At 43.6% G+C, this 23,162-nt stretch overlaps 1 protein-coding gene across 2 annotated transcripts in view; it reads left to right on the top strand.

Moving 5' to 3' along the window:
- GATA4 (GATA binding protein 4) overlaps positions 1 to 4,952 on the top strand; it is a 65,809-nt gene extending 60,857 nt beyond the window's left edge. For both annotated transcript variants that reach the window (XM_006864326.1, XM_006864325.1), the window contains exons 5-6: positions 2,702 to 2,850; positions 4,722 to 4,952. In XM_006864326.1, coding sequence (XP_006864388.1) covers positions 2,702 to 2,850; positions 4,722 to 4,904 — 332 coding nt within the window. In that variant the 3' untranslated portion in view covers positions 4,905 to 4,952. The remainder of the gene's footprint in view (positions 1 to 2,701; positions 2,851 to 4,721) is intronic.
- Positions 4,953 to 23,162: the final 18,210 nt, after the last annotated feature.

The following is a 23,162-nucleotide window of genomic DNA, read 5'->3' as shown; positions in this document are numbered from 1 at the left end:
GAAGGTTGTTAATGAGTATACCTCCAATTCTGATGCCACATTTTTCTTCATATAACCCAGCTTCTCAGATAATTTGCTCAACATACAGGTTGAATAAATATGATGAAAGAATACAACCCTGTCGCACATCTTTCTTAATTTTAAACCATTCAGTGTTCCCATGTTCTTTTCAAACAATTGCCTCTTAGTCCAGGTACATTTGCCAGGTACAAACAATTGCCTCATAATCACCGTTAAGTCCATCTGTGGTGCCATAGATATCCCGTCTGCTTCCATGCCTTGAAAATCCTAATAAACAGTTCTGTTCTGTACACAGAGTGTTGCCACGAGTCAGAATGGTCTTGACAGCAACTAAAAACAACAACTTTTACTTTAACAAGCCTCTTCATAAACATTATCCCAATGTTCCTCACAACAGCACCATGAGAACTGATATATTATACCTATTTTACTGAGAAAACTAAAGTTTAGACTTAACCAGAGCCACGTAGCTACTAATGGGCAGAACTGGAATTAAAACCCATGTTTTTAGACTTTGGGATCAATAATCTGTTCAAAATACCACTCTACTTTCTTAATTTCTAGATTGACAATAAGGATAATTTGCATTCTGTTGCCCTCCCCTCAATCAATTACCTACTCGATACTGCCACCAAATTACAATTTTGACTGGTAAATGCTATGTCGTTGTTGTGGTTAAGTGCCATAGCGACCCTGTGTAGGGTTTCCACGGAGTGGCTGCTGGGTTAGAACCACTGGCCTTGTGATTCAAAGCCACTCTGCGGTCCAGTGCATTATCTTGCAGCGCCTCACCAGGACTATGTGGTTGTTGTTCAGTGTTGTCGAGTGAGTTCCAACTCAGCAACTCTGCACTGTGTTTCCAAGGAGCAGCTGGTGAGTTTGAACCATAAGCCTTGCAGTTCACATAGACCTTGCGGTTGAGTGCTCATCCAGTGGTGCCATACCAGGACTATAGTTGTAGAGAAAATAAACTAGTTGATCTGAAGGAAAAATGTATCTCCTAATTTAGGACATGACAAAGTCAGTTTTACTTCTGCAGTCTTCGCAATGAGTTACTCCTGGCACTCATATTACTCATCAGGACTGTCAGGGTCCTCCTGCCCCCACACTGTTTATAACTACCACCCACATACTCCCTTGTGTCACCTCTTGTCCTTAGCGTCATCGCAGGGAAAACAGGCATATCCTTTCCACAATCCCTTCTCCAAAACTCCAAGCCCAGATAGCAAGATTCGGCAACAGTACCTAATTTGAACAGTTAAGTGGTTATTGATAGTCTTTATTTATCCCATTTAGTAAGTGGTGCTATAGGATAAGTACTGAACTGCTCACCATAAGGTCAATGATTCAAACCCACTAAGTGCTCCTGGGAAACCCTCTGCTGAGTTGCTGTGAGTCAGAACAGACTCAACAGCACTTAACAACAACTAAGTATAAATGTAGGAGCCTGTGTGCCACCACTGGCTATGCACTAGACTAGTAAACACAAGGTCAGCAGTTCAAACCCACCAGCTGTTCCATGGGAGAAAGATGAGGCTTTCTGCTCCTGTAAAGCTTTACAGCCTCAGAAAACCCTATACAGGGTCACTATGAACTGAAATGATCTTGATGGCAGTGAATTTGAGTGAATGTTCCCATGGTTTGCTAGAGAAATTGTTGTTGTTTGTTGTTGTCAGGTGCCATCGAGTCGGAACCGACTCATAGCGACCCCATGCACAGCAGAACGAAACAGTGTCCGATCCTGGGCCAACCTCACTACCGCTGCCACACTTGAGTCCATCAATGATGCCATCTGGCCAATCCATCTCATTAGGGGTCTTCCTCTTTTTCTCTGACCCTCCACCTTACCCAGCATGACATTCTTCTCCAGCGACTGTTTCCTCTGGTTTATAACTGGGGAATTTTCAGGAGAATCCAGAAATCCATTATTTTCTGGATCAAGACACTCAGCTGTTCCAGGAGCCGCCATCTTGGGAGAGCTTATCTTGATTGTACCAGGATTGATAGGATTAGGAGAGAACATCTTGATTGTATCTTATTTTTATCAGGATTGTATCAAGATTGACATAGAAATTTAAAGAGACAGTATAGACATAAAACCAAACGGCCACCACTCATCTGTCTGTCGTGCTGTGGTGGTTTGAGTTGCTATGATTCTGAGGGCTATGCCACCGGTGTTTTAAATAACCAGCAGGGTCACCCATGGTGGACAAGTTTCAGATGAGCTACAAAACAAACACAGACTAGGAAGAAAGAGTGACAAACTACTTCCGAATCGCTAGTCACTGAAAACTCTATGAATAGCAGAGAGAAATAGCAACATATTTAATTACAAAGTCTTTTCTCATATCCCATTGTGGGTATTATGAAATGTACAGTATTTGCACTTTTAAAATCCAAAAAAGTTTTGAATCCTGAAATATGTGTAGCCCCAAGGGTTTGAGATAAAATTTGGTGAGTTTGCCATTTGATAGAAATCCTCTGGAGATTCTAGTACTTCTGCCTCATTTAGAAAAGCACTGGACAGCAAAATCAGTTTGAACCTTAAGGGACCCCTGCTTTTCTCCCCAGCAAATGCAAATAAAGCCATTAGCACAGACCTATTCAGGCTGTCACAAAAGACCGCTATCCATTTATCCCTGCCCTTGGTCTGGGTGTCCTGACTCTGCCTTGTTCCCAGGTCCTTCCGGCAATGAGAGCCTTCCTCCTACCAGCAGTGCTTCCAGCAACTCCAACAACGCAGCTACCAGCAGCAGTGAAGAAATGCGTCCCATCAAGACGGAACCTGGGCTGTCATCTCACTATGGGCACACCAGCCCTATGCCCCAGGTATGGCCGGTGCACGGGAACTCTAGTGGGGTTGTAGATTCAGTGCAGGTAGCCCTGTACCACGCAGCTGTGCCAGGCCTCCAGCAGGTGTCAGGCTCTCAGCTGCACCAGCTATGCTGAAAATCCCCTTCACCTGAGGCCATAGACTATCCAAGGGCATTTTATCAAGCTGACACACAACTTCATCACACTCGTTCTTAGCAGCTACTCTGTGCCAACCTTTGGAGACACCAGGACGGATGTCCAGGTAGCACACAGTTTGAGGGACAGAAAGATGGCACACAACTACAACCTGAATCAAACTGTGTGTTGGAGCCTAGGGGAGGCTGAGGTGGAACTAACTGTAGGCATCAGTAGGAGGCAGAGGTGGGGGATCTCTAGGCAAGTCTATCCTTTTAAATGAGGAGTGTGTTGATCTTGGCCTTGAAGGAGAGGTAAGGAACGAGTATCCTCTAGGTATGGAAACCTGCAGAGGGCAGAGTGAGTGGATGAGGGGGCAGAAATTGTTGACAAGGTTACCTGTAGGGTATCATTTACATTGTTGTTGTTATGTGCCGTGGAGTCGGTTCCGACTCATAGCAACCCTTTACAGGGTTTCCAAGGCTGTCAATCTTTACGGGAGCAGAAAGCCTCATCTTTCTCCCATGGAACAGCTGGTAGTTTCGAACTGCTGACCTTGGGGTCCACAGCCCGATTCGTAACCACTAAGCTACCAGAGCATATATATATATATAAACTTGTTAAGAGAATTCCTGGAAAATTATACTCCAGTCCAACCGTTTCTGCATGTAATCAGTGACAATGATTGCATTCTTCCAGTTGTGCATTCATTCTCACCTCTTCTTCCAAGTTGTTCCTTCCCCATTAATATAAACTCATTGCCCCTTAAAGGTTCCTACCTAGTCTCTCAAGTTGCTGTTGTCAATTTGATCCCCTATAGATGTTTTGTTGTTGTTATGTGCTACTGAGTCAGTTCTGACTCAGCCACCCCGTATAGGCTTTCCAAGAGTGACTGGTGAGTTTGAACTGCTAATCTTGAGGTTTGCAGTCTAGTACTTACTTACCTTGTAGTTAGTGGTCCAGTACTTATCCTACAGCACCACACCAGGGCTACTATAGTTACAAGGGAGCTTCAAAAAGTCTGTGGATAAATAGAATTAGAAAACATAATGGACTTCTTTCATGAACTTTTTGAAGTCCCCTTGTAGATCTTAAAAGAACATAATGCTTTAGACAAGTATTCTTATTAGATAAGCTGATATTGTTTGGTGTTTTTAGTCTAAGGTTTAAAGGTAATCTTAGTTTAAGGGTTCATTCATTCTCTATGCTCCAGAATGCTTGGATCCCATGAACATTTGAAATTCTATTCAGCCATTCTCCCCTTTTGGTTATGAAGCATCTTTGATCACAATGATCAGTAATGGTAGCAGACACTTCTGCTCCCAGAGCATAGGAAGCAGGGCACCAGTAGACCCCTTTTCCTGTTAGTTCCACAGGCTAGATAAGCAGTGCCCACATTTCCCCCTTGTAGATGATATGGTGGCATCTCTATTCCCTTCCCCTCTTCCCTCTATAGTTCCCCTTATTTGGGATCAGGATGCTCCCAAGCTTTGTCATGGTCTCCCATTACTGGCCCACTCTCATCTCCTGTGTACTTATCTGAAGGCAGCCCAATGTCCTAATGAGCTTTTTGCTGTTGGAATAAACAGGAAGCTGATCCTTAGAATCAGGAAAGCCAGGAGTCCCTTCTGGGTGGGGAGAAAGGCTTATTTCAAAGTTGAAAAACTGATGGTAATAAGATTGTACAAAATGTCTTATCAGACCCTGTGGAGAAACCAGAATTTACTTCATCTCTCACTTTTTGTTTTCAGACATTCTCCGTCAGTGCGATGTCTGGCCACGGGCCCTCCATCCACCCAGTCCTCTCGGCTCTGAAGCTCTCCCCACAAGGCTACACCTCCTCTGTTAGCCAGTCGCCACAGGCCAGCTCCAAGCAGGACTCTTGGAACAGCCTGGTCTTGGCTGACAGTCACGGGGACATAATCACTGCCTAATCGCACCTCTTTCCCTCCTCAAATTCCTGCATAGACTTGGGACTTGGAGGACAGCAGAGCTCGAGGCTCCAGGCTCTCCGTGGCCAGCCTCCTCTGTCTGGAAATAACTCCAGCAGAACAATTGGGAAGAAACTTGAAGTCCATGATTGGGTGAGGGGCAGGGGATGCTGAATTTGATCAGATACCTTCTCAAGGTTTGGGGAGCTGGAAAGAGCCTGGACTCTGATGCAGAAGAGCCACACCCTTCACCAAGAGCACACAGAGTCTCTTCTCTGTAGTTAGAGACTTCTCCTCTCTGTTGGCCCTACAAGATACAAGATACTCTTCTTCACTACCTTTCTCCTACTGTGGCCTAAGATTGTTGTTGTTGTTGTGCGCTGTCAAGTCAGTTCATACTCATAGCAGTTGGTTCTGTAGGACAGACTAGAGCTGCCCCACAGGGTTCCCTGGGCTGTAATCTTTATGGAAGCAGATCACTAGGTCTTTTCTCCTTTGTGGAACTGCTGACCTTCTGGTTAGCAGCCAAGTGCCTAACCACTGGACCACCAGGGCTTCTTGTGGCCTAAGAGTGTTTTTGCATTTTTTTTTTTTAATTGTGCTCCCAGCACTCGCGATCTGTGGGAGCATAAAGGGGGCAGGACCCTGGGAACCCTGCTCCATCCTGAACTGGAGCATCTGCCACAGATCCTTTTTTGAGCAGTCTCTGCCCTTGCCCAACACTCCCCTTGAGATTTGGCACATCCTTGTATTCCTAGTACCAAATCTGACTCCAAAATATTGGGTGTCATACAGGTATTTCTGAATGTTTCTTAGCGGGTTGGAAGAGAAGGCTACTTCTCCCACCACACAGTACAGCTTCATCAAAATCTCAACATAGCAACTTCGCCTCCCCCAGAAGTCCTTTCTCCTATTGCTCCTTCTTTTCACTCCCAAGGTCTCTTAAAATAAAAATCCTTCCTACTGCTCTGAAGGATTGAGCTCTGTCTTCAGCTTATACGTGTCTCAGTAGGTAGCCTAACAGCAACCAACTCATAACCATCTCCCCACAAATCCTTCATTACCCCATAAAACAGAGGGGTCCTGCGGAAGAACAAAAATGTTCTTTGCTAACGCAAATGTGACACACACTCTTGTAAGACTTGAGACCTTTCTGGAGAGAATGCCTAGTGGGCATGGTTCCCCTGGCTGGGGCCTGCCCCATTTTGGGGGACTCAGGACTCGCTATGAACCCTGGCGCACTTGCTCTCTGATCCTGCTGGTGGTATCATTGTCTCTGAAGATGTGCCTCTTGGTCAGACAAAAAGCACAGAGCACCTCAACCTGCATCTTTTCCTCAGTGGATATCTTTTTTTGTCTAAAAGGTGAAAAGCTAGAGATTTTGCAAAATACATTAAAAACAAACAAAGCAAAGCAAAACTCATGGAACGAAAGATGACTTGAAAAGAAAAAAACACCAAGGGTGGGCCTTGAGGGAGCCTCCAGCCGTGAGCTGCTCTGGGATTGGCCTGCTTCTCTCCATGTTGCTCAGTGTCTGCCGTGGCTCCAGGACTCATGAAGACTCCTCCATCCTTGTCCTTGTTGTCACCAGAGCTGTAGCTGACTATGGCATTATTCTATCCTACCCCAAAGCACTCAGCCCCCTACCCCAAAATCCTACTGGCTGTAGCAGAGAAGATCTTTAAGGCAAGATTCTGTTTTAATCATTTACATTGTTTTCTTCCATGAAGGCCACCCTAATATGCCTACCCTAACCCATAAACCTGCTAACATGGTCTTAAGGTGAAATGGCTGTAAAATCAGTATTTAACTAATAAATTTATCTGTATTCCTCTTCTCATGCTTCCACCACAGAAGTCTTTCTTGGGAGTTCGCGACTGTCCTTTGCAAGGGAATCGTGAGCCACAGAGCAACTTTGCTGGTTTGTTCACAAGAATCTTTTTAAATCATTTTCTCCATTCATTGTTGGCAGTTGACCAAGGTTTCCTCTCTGTGTACTATGCTGAGTAGTGAAAAGGACACTCCTCTCAGCCCTGCTGCCTACTAATGGGTGACCTCTAGACCACTTGCAAGTTTTAGTTTCTCAGGAGTGGGTTGGGCCAGTTGTTATCTAAAGCTCCTTGTGACCCAACAAATGTGACTCAATGAAGGGAGAGGTCAGGATGCCAGGGGCTGGAATATGAGTCAGAGGTATGGCATAAATGTTCTCCACCCCAACCTAGATTAACATGTGTACTGGAGGCTCACCCAGAGGAGCTTGATCCAAACAAGGACCTGAAGAGGCAAATGATGTGTTCCACACCAATGGGAAAAGAGACCAAAATATTCTCTCCTTTATTGATTTTGTGTTCACTTTCTTAGGCTACGGGATTGCTTCAAGAAAAAGGTGTGTTAGGGGTGGGGAGTTTTTAGACCACCCTCTGGTGCAGTAACTGTGGAATAGGATCGAGACAGTCCAAGCTCGCTTCATTCAGAACTGGTCATGGTGGTTTCCTGCCTCAGTTGGATTATGGCAAACCCACTTGACCACTGGTGTCATTTAACCTTGCACTATGCTCCTGTTTAAGGAGCTCTGGTAGTGTAGTGGTTACGAATTGGGTTGCGAACCACAAACTCAGCAGTTCTAAACTACCAGCTGTTCCGTGGGAGAAAGATGGGGCTTTCTGCTCCCGTAAAGATTTACAGCCTTGGAAACCCTGTTCAGGGTCGCTATGGGTTGGAACCGACTCCACGGCACATAACAACAACAACATACCCCTGATTATTTTTGAGCAGGTAATTTAAAAAATAACTGTTAGCAACCATGTTTACAGTAACATGAGAAAAGCTTTTAAATTTTGCTAAGGAATACCTGGTGGCACTGTAGAATAAGCACTGGACTGCTAACTACAAGGCTCATGGTTCAAACCCACCAGCCACCACATAAGCCAAAGATGAGGTTATCTGCTCCCATAAAGATTTACATTCTTGTTGATCTTATGAAGGGTCACTGTGAGTCAGAATCGACTTGGTGGTGGTTTGGGTTTGATTTTAAGGAATACTCAAACCTCCAAACTTACTAAACATAGCTACCATTGAGAAGGATGCGTAATAAAATAGATTTAAAAACAGAATAAGAAACAAAACCTACTAGGACTTAGGTTTCCCTTAGGATGTACATGTTTTCTGATGATGAAGTCTTCCTTAAAAAACATTTTTTGTCACTTCTCTTTAACTATTTTCAGAATAAAATATGTACAAAAAGATTGGCCCATTCCTTATACAAGGGGGCATCAAAAGGTTTGTGGGAAAATAGAATGAAAAGATAATAGAATTTTTCCTTAAACTTTTTGAAGCCCCCTTTATAATATAGTCATGATTTATAATCGACCTCAAATGGTATTATCCAGCTTGATTAAGCCTCCTTATTCACTAGACTTGGTTGCTTCCCAAAGTCAAATATCTGCAGAGGAGGAGAATTTGCTACTATAAGGGTACTATAAAAGAAGCAGTTCCCTGAGCGGTGTTCCAAGACTGTTGGGAAGTGGCTAGGGGGGTGTGGGAATAGGGATAACAGTAAGGGTACTGTTAAGATACATACCTGGTCTAACACAGGCCAGCCTGCGTGCCTCTCTGTTAAGAAATCATACAACTTACAGTCACGCCTCTGACCATGACAAAACCTTTTTTGAAGCAGAGGTCAAATAATTTAGCCTGGAAGAAAAGTATATATTTGATTCTCAGATGCATTTAAAGTGGGGTGAGAAGTAGCAGGTTTGACTAATTATGTTTTGCTTGAGTTGTCAGTAAGGGAAATACGTTTATATTCACTGAACAGACTCCAAATGGAACTGGAAATGGGGGTTATTGTCCCCAGAACTTGATATGCTGATTTGGAAACAGTGTTCCAAAAAAAAAAGACAGTCATTTGGAAAAGCTTTTGGAGTAGGAAATGGAAGCTTTATAGTTTCATAGTATTAAAAACATTTCTTCCAAAATGTGTTGAAGCAAAAGCATTGCTTGAAGCCAAAGCACAGTATGCTACGATCCCGTAGCAACACAATAAATCGCATAGCCAAAGGCCAGCTTCTCAAAGCTTCAAGGTGTAGCTTTGGAAATGGGAATAGTCAGGAATCTTTCTGTGGTCCATCTTCCCCTATGTCTCCATTTCTGAGGCCTCCATATCCTTGATCTCAGAAGCGGTGCTGTCCTATATATAAAGCTCTGGCTTCCTTATGATAAAGCTTTTGTAATTAAATTTTTTTTTTAAGTTGAGATTTTTCACTCCTCTCTTTTTTTCTTAAATGTTTTATTGTGAATTATGTGATAGTTTACATGGGAGAACATTAGTTTTACATTCATTCTGTCGTATATTGTCTCATTGCCATGGTTACAATCCCCTCCATGCAATCCTTCCCCAGTACCCCCAGGTCTTCAGCACATAGTTGCTCTCCCTCTCTGGATCTAAAGTCTCCAGCTGCTCCATTGCTCCACATCATCATCTCTGGCTCCATTTCAGGCATCACTGCTTCTCTGGGTAGGGTCCCGCTCTCTGCTCTTCCCCCTTGAAGGTCCTAGGGACCTCTGCTCCTAGACTGAAAAGTTAATCACTCCCTTCCTTGCTATAAAACGTCTACCTTTACATTTCCAACCCTCACAATCAGTCCTGATAACAATTATTCACTACTGTATCACAAGAGACTCGTCTGCATTTCATTGCATCAGCCCCGCCTAGTCAGATTGAATACTACTCACTGGAGATTCTACCTTCCTCCAGGCCCTCTGGATCTAGGTTCCCTCTTGAAAGCTTGTAAGCCAGTCACTTCTTGCCTTTATAGCCCCCCGCCCCCCGTTTTGGGTAGCCAACATCCAAGTTGCCCATCCCTGTCTACTCTGTGTGTGGAGGAGGTGGGAATGATTCTTGCTGTAAGGACTTGTTCCCTCTTTTGAGCTACTACTTCCATAGGTGTAGGTCAAGTTCATCAAATTGTATGAAAATACTTTTTTTTTTTTTTTTCTCCTTTTTACTTCTGGTTGAGCTCTGATCATTCAGTCACTGAAGCCAGGATAAGTGGGTATTATCTGCAAGTGTGGGTGTTCTTATGCATATGCCCTCTCCTTATCAGCTGGACGTGTCACTCTCCACTCTAGTCCTCTGTGGCTATGTCACTGACTCTGGGCCCTCACGCCTCTCTTTAGAACTCAAGAAAATAAAAATGTAAAGCATCTATTATCCTGTGATTATTGATTACTGAGACTTTGAGCTGGAATGGAGGACAGGTGTGGTTACAAAACAAGATGGCAATAAGAAAGTCCTAGATTGACCTCCAACTAAGATTCTTTGTTGAGTAATTCGATAGGTGATGTCATTTAGCACTTGTCATTCTCAACTTAAAACAGTTGCTGTATTACTAAAAGCGTTCCCAAGGTATTGCTGTATTAGTATGTTTTGGGAACACTTTCTGAAAGTCAGCCTTGCTATTGCTGTGTCTCTGATACATCCTCAACAGTACTAACCCAGACCTCTCCGTGGAGGCATTCTTAAAAGATTTCCTGGCTGTGGGTTCATGTGCTGTATTGCAGTCAGTTTGAACTGAAAGGTCAGCAGTTCAAGCTCACCAGCTGCTCCTCGAAAACCTTATACAGGGTTGCTATGGGTCAGAACCAACTTGATGACACTTAACGACAGCAATCACAACTAAGGTGCCCTTTATTCAACTCCCCACCCTCCTCCTGAGCATAGTTCCCAAGTTTTGAAATTGTTTTATCTAGTAACGAAATAATTGATGACAGATAAAAAGTGTCACTATGTAAATTACAGCTCAGTTTTTAAAAGAACAAAAAACAACAAACATGTAAAAACTAGCCCGTTGTTATCAAGTAGATTTTGACCTGTGATTCCTCTGGGTGGGCTCAAACTGCTAGCCTTTTGGTTAGCAGCCTAGCTCCTTAACCATCTGCATCACCGAGGGACTGACACCCAGCTAAATTGTGTTGCCTTAGTCTGTCTTCGTCTGTAAACTCTGCAGACGTCTGCTCAGCATTAGAACAGCACAAAGAGACAGCTGTGCATGCAAGGCATTGGCTGGGAGTCAACCCTGATCTTCCACATGGAAGAGGGAAGAGGATTCTACCAATGAAGCGCCACTGCCCTCCGCTAACAAGCACCTGATAATCTGCACTAAGGAGATTCATTCTCATCAAAAGCAAAAACATTTGGCCTACAGTTTTGTTACCGATACTAGATGTTTGGTTCCATGGGTGCTTTCTGACTCTAAGAATAGCTTGCAGGTTCCTAGTGATGCATCTGTTGGGGTCCTGAGAGCTCTAGAATCAGACCACTGCCGTATACACACTTCCTGGAATATATTCACTCAGTATCCACCAGTGCTCCTGAGTCCTCAAAAAATGGGGAAAGGGCACCAGAAAGAACAAAATCCTGAAAATTCTGAGATCTGTCGTCTAGTCCAGGTTTGACTATAGTCTGGCTATGTGACTCTGGTCAGTTTGCCACACTGTTCTTCACCTCATCTATAAAAAGTTTTGGAATAGGGGATCTTTCAGGTTCCATTGAGCTCTAAGCAGTTTGTGATAGCTGAAATAATCTGAAATTATCCTTGTCTCTAAAATCGTGGAAGGGCTACATGCTACCTTTCTTTTTTTGGGTACTGTCCTACTATGCATGAAGATGGTCAGAAACAAGACATAAATGATTCTCCAAAGTCAGACAGAATCGGGTCTAGTGTCAGTACTCGGGCCCTACAGTGGGGGAGGAACGTGATTTCCTCTTTGCGTCTCACAGAAACTTCTTGGTATAAAGATGAAATCTCAGGAACCCAAGGAGTTGCAAATTCTCCTTCTGATAACTCTAGATTGAAGCCTTCCAAGGACTCAAGTACTGAGGTTTAAAAATGTGTCAGAAATTATACATCTAAATAAGCATTATTCCTCAAATGAGATACCTTGGGAAATGAACTTATTCCTCTATTGTGCTCATTTCAAAAATATGAGGGGGCTTCAAAAACCTTGTGGAAAAGTTCCATTATCTGTTCATTTCAGTGTCGTCAAGTTTGTTCCAACTCATAGCGACCCTGTGTAGGGTTTCCAAGGAACAACGGATGGGTTTGAACTGCTGACCTTGTGGTTCACAGTTAGTGCAGGTTTATGCATTTTATTTTCTGGCTCTAATAACCTTGGTGTCTTCCCTCACTAACCAGCTGTTAATGAGATTTGAGAGGAGCACAGAACATATGGAGCCCTGATAGTGTAGTGGTTACAAATCGGGCTGCTAACCTCAAGGTCAGCAGTTCAAAACTACCAGCTGTTCCATGGGAGAAAGATGAGGCTTTCTACTCCCATAAAGATATACAGTCTCTGTGCAGGGTCACTATGAGTTGGAACCAACTCTACAGTACCTAACAACAACAACAGGACATATTGTCAGGAGCGACCAGTTGCTGGAGAAGGATATCGTGTTTGGTAAGGTGGAGGGTCAGAGAATTAGAGGAAAACCCCCAGGGAGATGGATTGGCAAAGTGGCAGCATCAGTGGGTTCAAGCGTGGCACAAATGTGAGGTTGGCCCAGCATCGGGCAGTGTTTTGTTCTGTTGTGCATAGGATTGCTATAAGTTGGTACTGACTCAATGGCACCTAACAACAACAGGTATGGAGTCCTGGTGTGGTGCTGTGGGTTAATGAGCCAGACTGCAAAACCGTTTGAACTGCAAGGTCAGCGGTTCAAGCTCACCAGCTGCTTCTCTGAAACCCTATACAGGGTCACTATGGATTGGACTCAACTCCATGGCACTTAACAACAACAACAAGTATGGAGTTAAAACAACTCAAATTGGCTGAAGGGCTCTGAAGAGAATGTTCAGAGTAAATAAATTGTGCTTTATAGGGCTATATTTTAAGGTTTAAGGAACTCTGGTAGTGTAGTAGATGTAGTGGTCAGCAGTTTGAATCTACCTGTCACTCCACAGGAGAAAGACGAGGTTTTCTGCTCCTATAAAGATTTACAGCCTTGAAAATCCTATACAAGGTTGCTATGAATTAGAACTAACTCCACTGCTCACAACCCCCAGCACCACCATTTTAAGGTTTGGGGGTCATAATCCTCTCTGAAAATTTAACAAAAATCATGACCAATTTCCCCAAAAAGATATACATAAATTTTGCACACTGCTCACCATTTTACATATTTGATGAACTCTGGAAGCTTTTCCATATGCCCCCTGTTAAGAATACCTCCTCTAAGGCTCTGGGTTTAGTCTAGGGATACAAGACTGTCAAAATGACCAGGTGTCATTTTGTCATCTAGGGTGTCCTGGAGGAACAAGCTGAACCTGGACCCTAAATAAACCTTCCTGAATTCCAAGGCACTTGTTAAGGCCCTTGAATCCGCTTGGCTCCAGAGATGCTCTGTAATTTAACAATCTAGCTATCTGTACAGTCGCCCGAGTTTGGCACTGGGGAATCTCTGGTAGCCACAAAACAACCGCACAGTGAAGTACAGGTCTAGGCTCTATGAGAATACAATGAGGTTACAGGAAGTAAACTGCTAAGGACTGGGGGTGGTTGGTATTGCTAAGATTTCTAGTAGCTGGCCTGGGAGTGTTGAATGGAAACAGAACCCTATTAGGTAAAATGAAGCCTCCATTGGAAGGCCATTCGTGTCTCATTTACAGATCATAAATGTGGGCTAAACTTTCTTGTTCTGCTGTTGAGGACATTTTCCCAAAGCCACAGATGGCAAGAGGAAATGTATGATTGCCAGTAATTTGACTGCCAACATTTCCTGAGCAATTCTTGCTAAGAAGGCCCTGGGATTCAGATTAAGGGCACTGTCCTTGCAGTTGGAGTGCTCACCATGTGGGGGCACCAGTGCTCCCCTACTCTCCTTTTCTATCTCCTGAATTTAATAGCCTGATTTTCAAGCAGTCAATGTTATCAGCCCAGAAATCTGGTTAACAAAAAAATACCAACTGCATATCAGACACTGCTATGTTTTATGTTGTCGTTAAATGCCGCTGAGTTGGTTCCAACCCATAGCAACCCTGTATAGAGTTTTCGAGGAGTGGCTAGTGGGTTTGAACCGCCGACCTTGTGGTTGAAACTGACCTTGCAGCATTATCCTGCAGCGCCATACCAGAACTCCAACTTTTATATATACTTGCAAAATTTTTAAATATCCTCATGACCTCATTTTACAGTGAAGAAATTACGCTCATTTAATTAACTGGCTGAAAGTCATAAAACTCCTAAGCGCAGAAACAATTCTATCTGACTCCAGAATCTGGGCTTTTATGCCTCTCCTAAACAGTGAAACCTAAAAGCTGAGGGAGCTCTGTACATCCTGAGTCTAGGACCCAGAAAACAGATGAAAAGCCTTTCTAGAAGTCAGAGAGAATCTCTCCTCATTTATAAATGGTGAGACAAGGACCTAAAGCCACTAGGGAACATAGAGTGCTGTCCATGGTCACTGTGAAGGATTACATTTGTCCCCCCCAAATATACTTATGAATGAAATCCTGTTGAATATGGGGCTTCTTTATGTTAATTAGATAATAACACAGTAGAGTGGTTCTGGATCTAATGGTTGTTATAAAAAGAGCAGGTTAGACTCAGAATAGCCACACATACTAGTGTTATCTACAAGCCAAGAAATGCACAGACAACCCACAAGGAAGGAACCAACTCTGCTGAGACCCTGATTTGGACCTTCAATTCAGCCTGTTGTTGCTGTTGTTGTTAAGTGCCGTCGAGTCGGTTCCGACCCATAGCGACCCTGTACAGGGTTTCCTAGGATGTAAATCTTTACAGGAGTAGAAAGCCTGATCTTTCTCCCGCAGAGCAGCTGGTAGTTTCGAACCACTGACCTTAAGGTTTGCAGCCCGATTCGTAACCACTACGCTACCAGAGCTCCTTCAATTCAGCCTGAGCAAATAAAAAATTTTAAAGCCACCCTCTTGTGTTATTTGCTACAGCTGGACTAGGAAACTAAACAGTCACATACTAAAAAGAGGGGGTAACTGGAATAGAGCGAGGGGTCACACTGTCACATGCTCCCCATGCCTCTAGAAACATGGAAAAACCCCCACAATATGGATCTGAATGTCAAAAATCTTCCCTTGGCAGTTGGATTCCTCACTGGGTTCTACTGCTTTTCTCCTTTGGTTCCTTTCCCACAGTCTTTGCTGCAGCACTATGTTCATGGACACTGTCAATTTAACTCCACTGGAGAATCAAGAAGACAAAGGAGGAAAAACTGACTCCTTGGCTCTCAGAGCACTGGGCACTGACCCTGATGGTGTTGAAGCCTGGGATCCTGCTGCCCCCACATCCAGGTGTCAGACAAAAAATAATTAAAATAAATTAACATTTTGCTCTATATCTGGCCCCATGCTAAGAGTGTACATCTTTACAATAATCCAATGAGGTAGGCATTTCATTCTATTTTAAAAAAAAACTTTTGTGAAGTGAGTGCAGGTTTACATTCCCATTTTACAGATTGAAAAAAAAAAAAATGAAGATAAAGAAAAGTTAAGTAACTTGCCTGAGGTCACTCAGTTAAATGGTGAGATTTGAAGGAGAAAAGTTGTTGTTATTGTTAAGTGCCATCGAGTCAGTTCCAACTCTGTATAGGATTTCCAAGGAGCCTGAACCACTGGCCTTGTAGCTCAAGTGACTTCCCAGTCCAGCACATTAACCCACAGCGCCCCACGAGGACTCCCGGAAACACTGTACAGGGTCGCTCTAAGACAGAAATGATTCGACGACACTTAATAACAACAACATCTATTGCTAGCGGGGATACAAAATGGTAAAGCTGTTGTAGAAAACAGTGTGGTGGTTCCTCAAATAACTAAAGATAGAACTACCATATATCCCAGCAGGTCTTCTTCCCAAAAAACTCGAAAGCAGAAACTCTAGCAGATACCGGTATACACTGATGCTCATTGTAACACTATTCACAGTAGCCAAAGAATGCCCAGGAACAGATGAATGGGTAAACAAAATGTATTACATACCTACAATGGAATACTTCTCAGTCAGTAGGAGAAACCAAGTCTGATAGATACTACAATATGGATGGAACTTGAGGATATTATGCTGAGTGAAACAAGTAAATGACAAAAGGATAAATACTACCTAGCCTCCCTTACATAAAATGATAAGAATATGTAAAAAAGTAAAAAGAAGAAAGAAAACCTCTGGTCGGTTCACAATAGAACACTGTCCAACTTGCTTGCTTTGGGCATGCCAGCAAAGGGATCAATCACTGGAGGAGGGCATCGTGTTTGGTGAAGTTAGCAAGCCAGTGAGGGAGAGCTGTGGTCAGAGAAGGGTTGGCACAACAACTACAATGATAGAATCATCAAGAGGATGATGCAGGACAGGGCAATGTTTCATGCAACTGTACATAAGCTCATCATGAGATTGCATAAATTTGATGACAACTATCTTGTTATAAATGACAAAGCCAATCTGAACCATTTAGTTTCTCAACTGTAGCACTTTGGCCTCAGCAGAACCTTTTTAGGCACCAGACACTGAACTCAAAAGGTGGAGAAAGGAAAGGTTTTTCCTAACTTTGCCAGATTCTACAGAAAGAAGAGTTAGGGGATCTAAAAATTGCTCTTGGGAGCCTGACTCCTCAGCAGGAGTTATCCTGTGGTAAAGATGTAGTTCTCCAGAAGATACAACATGCAGAAAGAGAGAAACTATCAGAACTCAACCCAGAGAAGAAAGAAGAAGCAAAAAAAAAAAAAAAAAAAAGTGATCTGATACAATTTGATGAACTTGACCTACACCTATGGATGCAGTAACCCAAAAAAGGAAACAGATCCTTACAGCAAGAAACATTCCCACCCCTTCCACACACAGAGTAGACAGAGATGGGCAACTTGGGCATTGGATACCCAAATTAGGGGTAGTGTGGGGTGGGGACTACAAAGGCAAGAAGTGACTGGCTTACAAGCTTTCAAGAGGAAACCTAGAGCTAGGGGGCATGGAGGAAGGCAGAATCTCCAGTGAGTACTATCCAATCTGTCTAGGCAGAGCTGATGAAATGAAATGCAGAAGGGTCACTTGTGATACAATAGTGAATGATTGTTATCAGGACTGATTGTGAGGGTTGGAAATGTAAAGGTAGACGTTTTGTAGCAAGGAAGAGAGTGATTAACTCTCCAGTTTAGGAGTGGAGGTCTCTAGGACCATCAATGGAGAAGAGCTGAGAGCAGGACCCTACCCAGAGAAGCAGTGAGACCCAAGATGGAGGCAGAGACGATGACGTGAAGTGATAAAGCAGCTGGGAACTTTGGGGGGGTGGTGGCGGGAAGTGTAGGGGGCGGGTTTATAGGGTATATCCTTTGGTCGGTTGATGATGCATGGAGGGAATTGGAATCATGGCAATGAAGCGATATACAGTGGAATAAATGTAAAACTAAAGTTCTCTCATGTAAAATATCATATAATTCATACTAAAACATGAAAAAAAAAAAAAAAAAGAAAGAAAGAAAGAGAGAAACCAAAAGACTCTCTAGGGATCCCTCTTTCAAACCATTTGTCTCCAGGATCCTCTTCAGACGGAGGACTCCAAGCTCCCTAGGTCTTCTCCAGGCCTTGCTCTCCTCACCTCCTGCTCTAGCCCCTTCATGGTGAGCAGGTGGGAAGCCTACCTCGATTGCTTCTTTCCAATCAGCGGAATACACTGAATCTCTGAGAAAGGGCAAAGCCTGTCTACGTCTGCTGGTGAAGTCCTTCTTCAGGACCCCTTCCAGCTAGGGTCTATGTTGCCCTGCTATCCTGGTCAATTCCTTGAATAAACAGTTCCACAAACATACTGTGAACTTCCAGGAAAGTCTTTTGTCTATGCAAAAACTGTTGATTTGGTGTATATTTTGCTATATATATTCTGAACAATATAATACATAAAATTTAAAGGAAAGGACATTCAAATAATATAAACTAAAAAGTACAAGACCCTCTCTTTTCCTCTCCATTTAAAAACTTGAGAATTTCTTTTCACAATTATCCCATGAGGCATGGAGGCCCAGCAAAATCAACCACTTGCTTTATCCTGAACCACCCAAAATTCTTCTGTTCAATAATTTAACGACTTTTTTTTGTCTTCTGAAAGACAAATATTTATTAAGCATATCCTTTGCACTGGGATCTGGGATGATAACAATTGTTGTTGTTAACTTGTTATTGTGAATTGTGTGAAGGTTTACAGAGCAGATCAAGTTTTACAGTTAACAAATCATACACTCTGTCTCCTCTTAATGCAATCCCTCAGTGTAAGATCACTTATCGCACTTTCTCTCTGTGTTTCTAATTTCCATTTCTCCTTCTTTCCCGGCCCTTCTGAATTTTGTCCTTAGGTAAATGTTACCCTTTTGATCTTGAATGGTTTATCATTCTATGATGTGCATACCTCACTAGTGTTGTTGTCTCTCCTATATAACTCTTTATTGTTGTTATTAAGTGCCATCAAGTTGGTTCTGACTCATAGCGACCCTATATAAGGTCTCCAAGGGGTGGATGGTAAGTTTGAAATGCCGACCTTGTAGTCTAGGATTCCTATCTACTGCTTATCTGAAAATTGAGCCACAGAGGTAAATTCCGTTTCAGACCTTAAGGGTGACCAAGGGTCATGGTATCAGGATTCCACAAGCCACTAATTAACCAGTAAGCCTGGAAATTCTTATGATTTTTCAGTTTTGTTCCACGTTTTCTCCCACTGCTCTAGCCCCTTCATGGTGAGCAGGTGGGAAGCCTACCTCGATTGCTTCTTTCCAATCAGCAGAATACACTGAATCTCTGAGAAAGGGCAAAGCCCTTTCTGTATCCACGGCCTTCTACCGTGATCCCTTTCAGAGCAGCTGGTAATGGTAGCTGGGCACCATCTAGTTCTAGTTTCAGGGTTGTGGAGACCGATGTTCACATGGTCTAGAGGAGCTCTGGTAGCGTAGTGGTTACGAATCGGGCTGCGAGCCCCAAGGTCAGTGGTTCGAAACTACCAGCTGTTCCACGGGAGAAAGATGAGGCTTTGTGAAACCTTGTGCAGGGTCACTATGAGTCGGAACCGACTCCACGGCACATAACAACAACAACAACACTACTAGAGCTCCTTAGTTGCCGCTTAGATGGCTGCTTAAGAGCTTTTAAGATCCTATTTGCTATTGACTAAAGTTGGATATAGAACTTTGTAGACTAGCAATAAAGCTAACTCTTATTATGCATCAGACACTGTGAGCTACTATTCCCAGCTTTTGAAGGGGAAGCTGATTTTTGTGTTAAATAGCTTATCTAAAATGCTATCTCTGGCATGTAGCAGAACCGGGATACAAATGAGCTCATTTATTCTACAGTATCCTAGTGCTAAGGATGCAGTGGAAAACAAGCCTGACTAGATGACTGCCCTTGGAATTTACATTCTAGCAGGGAGAGGTGGAAATAAATGTGTAAAATAGGTATCATTTCAGGTAGTGATCAGTGTCAAAAAGAGAAATAAAGCAGGGTCATGGGATGGCCTGGAAAGACTAATTTAACACTGTAAAGAAGGAGTCCCCTAAAGACATTTGTGAAAATATCAACAATCAAGCAATTCAAAGTGCTCCATGGGAGAAAGATGAAGCAGTCTGCAAAGCCTGTACTTGTTGTGGCTAAGTGCTGCTGAGTTGGTTCCCACTTATAAGGACCCTGTCTAGGGTTTCTGAGGAGTGGCTGGTGGGTTTGAACCGCTGACCTTGCAGTTAACAGTCTGCTGCTTATCCTACAGTGCCACATCAGTAAAGATGACAGCCTTGGAAATCTTATGGGGCAGTTCTACTCTGCCTATAAGGGTGCTGTGAGTTATAATCAAGTTGCCAGCAGTGGGTTTAGAGGTGGGTGGTGCCTTAGTAGGTTAGCAATAGAAGTGGTGAGAAATCATTTTGCTTTGGGGGATATAGTATTTTGAAGGTGGAGTTCCTGGGTGACCCAAATGATGAACCTCTCAACTACTAGCTGAAAGACTGGTGGTTTGAACACACTTAGAGCACCTCAGAAAGCAGGCTTGGCAAGCTGCTTTCAAAAGGTCACAGTCTAAAAAACCTTATGGCGCAGTTCTGCTCTGCATACATGGGGTCACCACGACTGGAATCAACTGCATGGCAACCATTTTAAAGGGGGGAGGGCAGCTCCAGGTTTCTCTTTTGAGGAACTCCAGCACACAAGAGAGGCACTTGTTAAGTACAAGCCTTTAGTACCACCTGGGACTTACAGAGAGGCACCTGGAGGGTTCATTAGTCAGGGGGAAAGGAGAGTAGTTAAATCAATATGGCCATGGAGCAGGAGAGCTTGTTCTAGACCTCCAACTTGGGAAAGGGGAGGAGGAATATGATCTTTGGCCTTTTCTTTCTGTGTTGCCTATGCTTTTCCTTTTTTTACAGGGCAAATCATCAGTTTTACATTCAACAAATCATATACTTTGTTTCATTACAGTGATTATAATCCCTACCACATGCCATCAGTTAGCAGTTCTCTATTCATTTTAGTTCTTTTTTTTTTTTTTACTTCGTTTTTTCCCCCCAAGGGGCCCTTTTTGCAGTTTTGCTTCTTGGCCCCCGGTTTTCGTTCCTTTTTTTGGCTTGATTGAGAGTCCTCAGCTGCTCCCTCTCTCCCTGTCCCCATCTCTGCCTCCATCTCTGGTGTTGCTGCTGCTCTGGATAAGGTCCCATATTCTGCTTGTGCTCTTCTCCTTTGATGATCCTAGGGTCCTTTGTTTCTGGACTGTAAGATTAACTACTCCCCCTCCTGCCCCGTTTTTGTTACAAAACTTCTACCTTTACAATTGTGACAGTCACAATTAGTCATGATAACAATTACTCACTATTGAATCATAAGAATCTTATCTCCATCTCTTTCACCAGACCCATCTAGACAAGATGCAAACTAGTCAGGACTCTATCTTACCCCACACACTCTTAAATACACTCTTAAACCAAACTCCCTCCTGAAACCTTGTAAGCCAGTCACTTCGTGATTTTATAGCCCCCTCATTTTAGGTAGCCAATGTCTAAGTTGCCCATCCCTATCTACCCTGTGTACAGAAAGGCCAGCATTGATACTTGATGTGTTTTGAGCTACTACCTCCATGAGTACAGGTCAAGTTAATCAAATTATAGCAATTTACCCTCAGTTTCCTTTATACAAAAAAAATTATTTATTAATTTTTTTATCATTTATCATGTCAGAACTCTAGTTGAGTTCTGATTGTCAAGCCATCAAGGCTAGGTCTGCCTCATCCTTTTCCAAGAGCCTCTTGCCTCGTTAGCGCCTAGGCAGTTTCAGCCTCTCTCCAGCCCTCTCCCACCCCACCCTCAGCTCCCCACCAAGGGCAGCAGGCCCGCCTCCAATCAGCATCTCTGGGGAGGAGCCGCGAGGCCACGTGCCTAGCTCTGGGGAAGAGCTCCGGGAGGCTAGAGTTGGCGGGTCTCTGGACTAAGCCACTGCGGCTGGAATCGCCGCCCACTCGCCTCGGGTGAGTTCACCGTCTACTGCCCGGGTTATTACGCCAACTGGAGGACTTCCGGCCGACCCCGCCTCTCCCCTACCCGCCTCCACTTTACCTTCTTTGAACCCCGCGGCCTCGGGGGCCGGCTCCCTCCGAGGAGGCAGGCAGGAGAAAGGTAGGTGTCTTTCCAAGTCGGGCCGCAGGACTGTCCCATTCGCCTTATGGCGGCCTGTGAACTGGGGAGGGAACATATTACCATCACCATTGTTTTTTTCCATCCTGAAACAGAATTTTAAAAATTAAGAAGGATTCATTACAGGCACGCGAATCCCTGGTCGATTAAAAAAAATAATAATAATTCCCCCCTTCCCCCCCCCCCTTTCGATTTACCACTGTGCTTGCCTGCATTTTCCTTGGGAGATGTGTCCTGTGACTTTGAGGCCCCCCGCCAAGCAAGCAGCCGTTTTCCTTAATCCCTACTTTCAGTGTGGTATGACTAGCAAAATCATTAACCAGCCAACGACCTTACAAGACACATTTAACCACCTGCGGGAGAGTGTGTATGTGGGGGTAATAGGTCATTTGTGGACTCATGATTTCCACAGGAATCTACAAGGTCCTTTTCAGTTAGAATTACGAAGGCATCAAGTTGCTGCCCAGCTATCCATCTCCATAAATGCTAAGTTCCGTGGAGTCTTGTCAGAGTATTAACTACCTTTTATAAGAGTTTGTTCTGTGCATAACCTAGCAACAGCGCAACAACAGAATAAGAGCTACTGGTGGGTTTGAACTTCCAGGACACTCCATAAATATATGTATACCTAAAAGAAACATTCCAGTGGTCTTTCTTAACTGCTGTGCTGTAAGAGAGGGCTCTTGCCTTCTGATGAAGACTAGTCAGGAGAGGCAAAGTATCCAAAAGAACAAAGATTTATTATAGGAAAGACGTTTGCAAACAGAGAGGGAGGGGGGCTTAATGCTAGGATTTTCTGGGGTTTAAAAAAGTTTTATGTGGGGAAAAAGCATCATGATTATTCACAGGGATAGGTGGGGATTTCCTGGAACTGGTTCAAACTCACCACCTGCTCCTTGGAAACCCTATATAGGATCACTATGAGTTGAAACTGATTGGAAAGTACTTAACAACAACAGAAACATGCTAATTGGGGGAGTCCTGGTGTAGCACTATAGGACAATGCACTAGATAATAGCATTTCTTCAAGATGGATTCCACTGCAAAGGCCTCTGATAGGCAGACAGACTTATTCTGGGATGTCTCCCTTGAGTGGATCTTCAGAACTCTGGTTCCAGCCCCTACTAGGGGCTGGTGTTCTCTGAAATACCAGCTTTCAAGGTGGGTAAAACCAGTTAGCCTGTAAAACATCTTACAAGAAGTAAAATACAGAAATCTTATGGTGGTCTGTTTACAGTAAATAGACTGTAAAACAGGCAAGGTGTTATGATTAATGCTTTCACTTTCCAAGAGCTCCTGTAGGCTCCCTGTCTTAGGGAGATCTGGAGAGGTAAAATAGCAAACGTTGGAGGTCTGGCCAGGCCACATGAGCACCTCAGCTGGGCCCATCATAACTGCTCAGGGGGCTTCTTCGCTGCAGTTCTTAGATACCATCTACTGCTGAGAATCCACTCAATGCATATTTACTGAGTGCCTACTGTATATGTCCCAGTTGCTGGGGATACAGTAGGGAACCAAAGAAACCCCTGTCTTCAAGACAAAGTTTTTGTTTGCCTAGTAACTCTTTTCGAGGCCTCTTAGGTTCCCT

The sequence above is a fragment of the Chrysochloris asiatica genome, unplaced genomic scaffold, assembly GCF_000296735.1.
Source record: "Chrysochloris asiatica unplaced genomic scaffold, ChrAsi1.0 scaffold00064, whole genome shotgun sequence".
NCBI classification, from domain to species: domain Eukaryota; kingdom Metazoa; phylum Chordata; class Mammalia; order Afrosoricida; family Chrysochloridae; genus Chrysochloris; species Chrysochloris asiatica.
The sequence above is the reverse complement of the archived record's forward strand: the minus strand, read 5'-3'. Positions and strand labels throughout refer to the sequence as shown.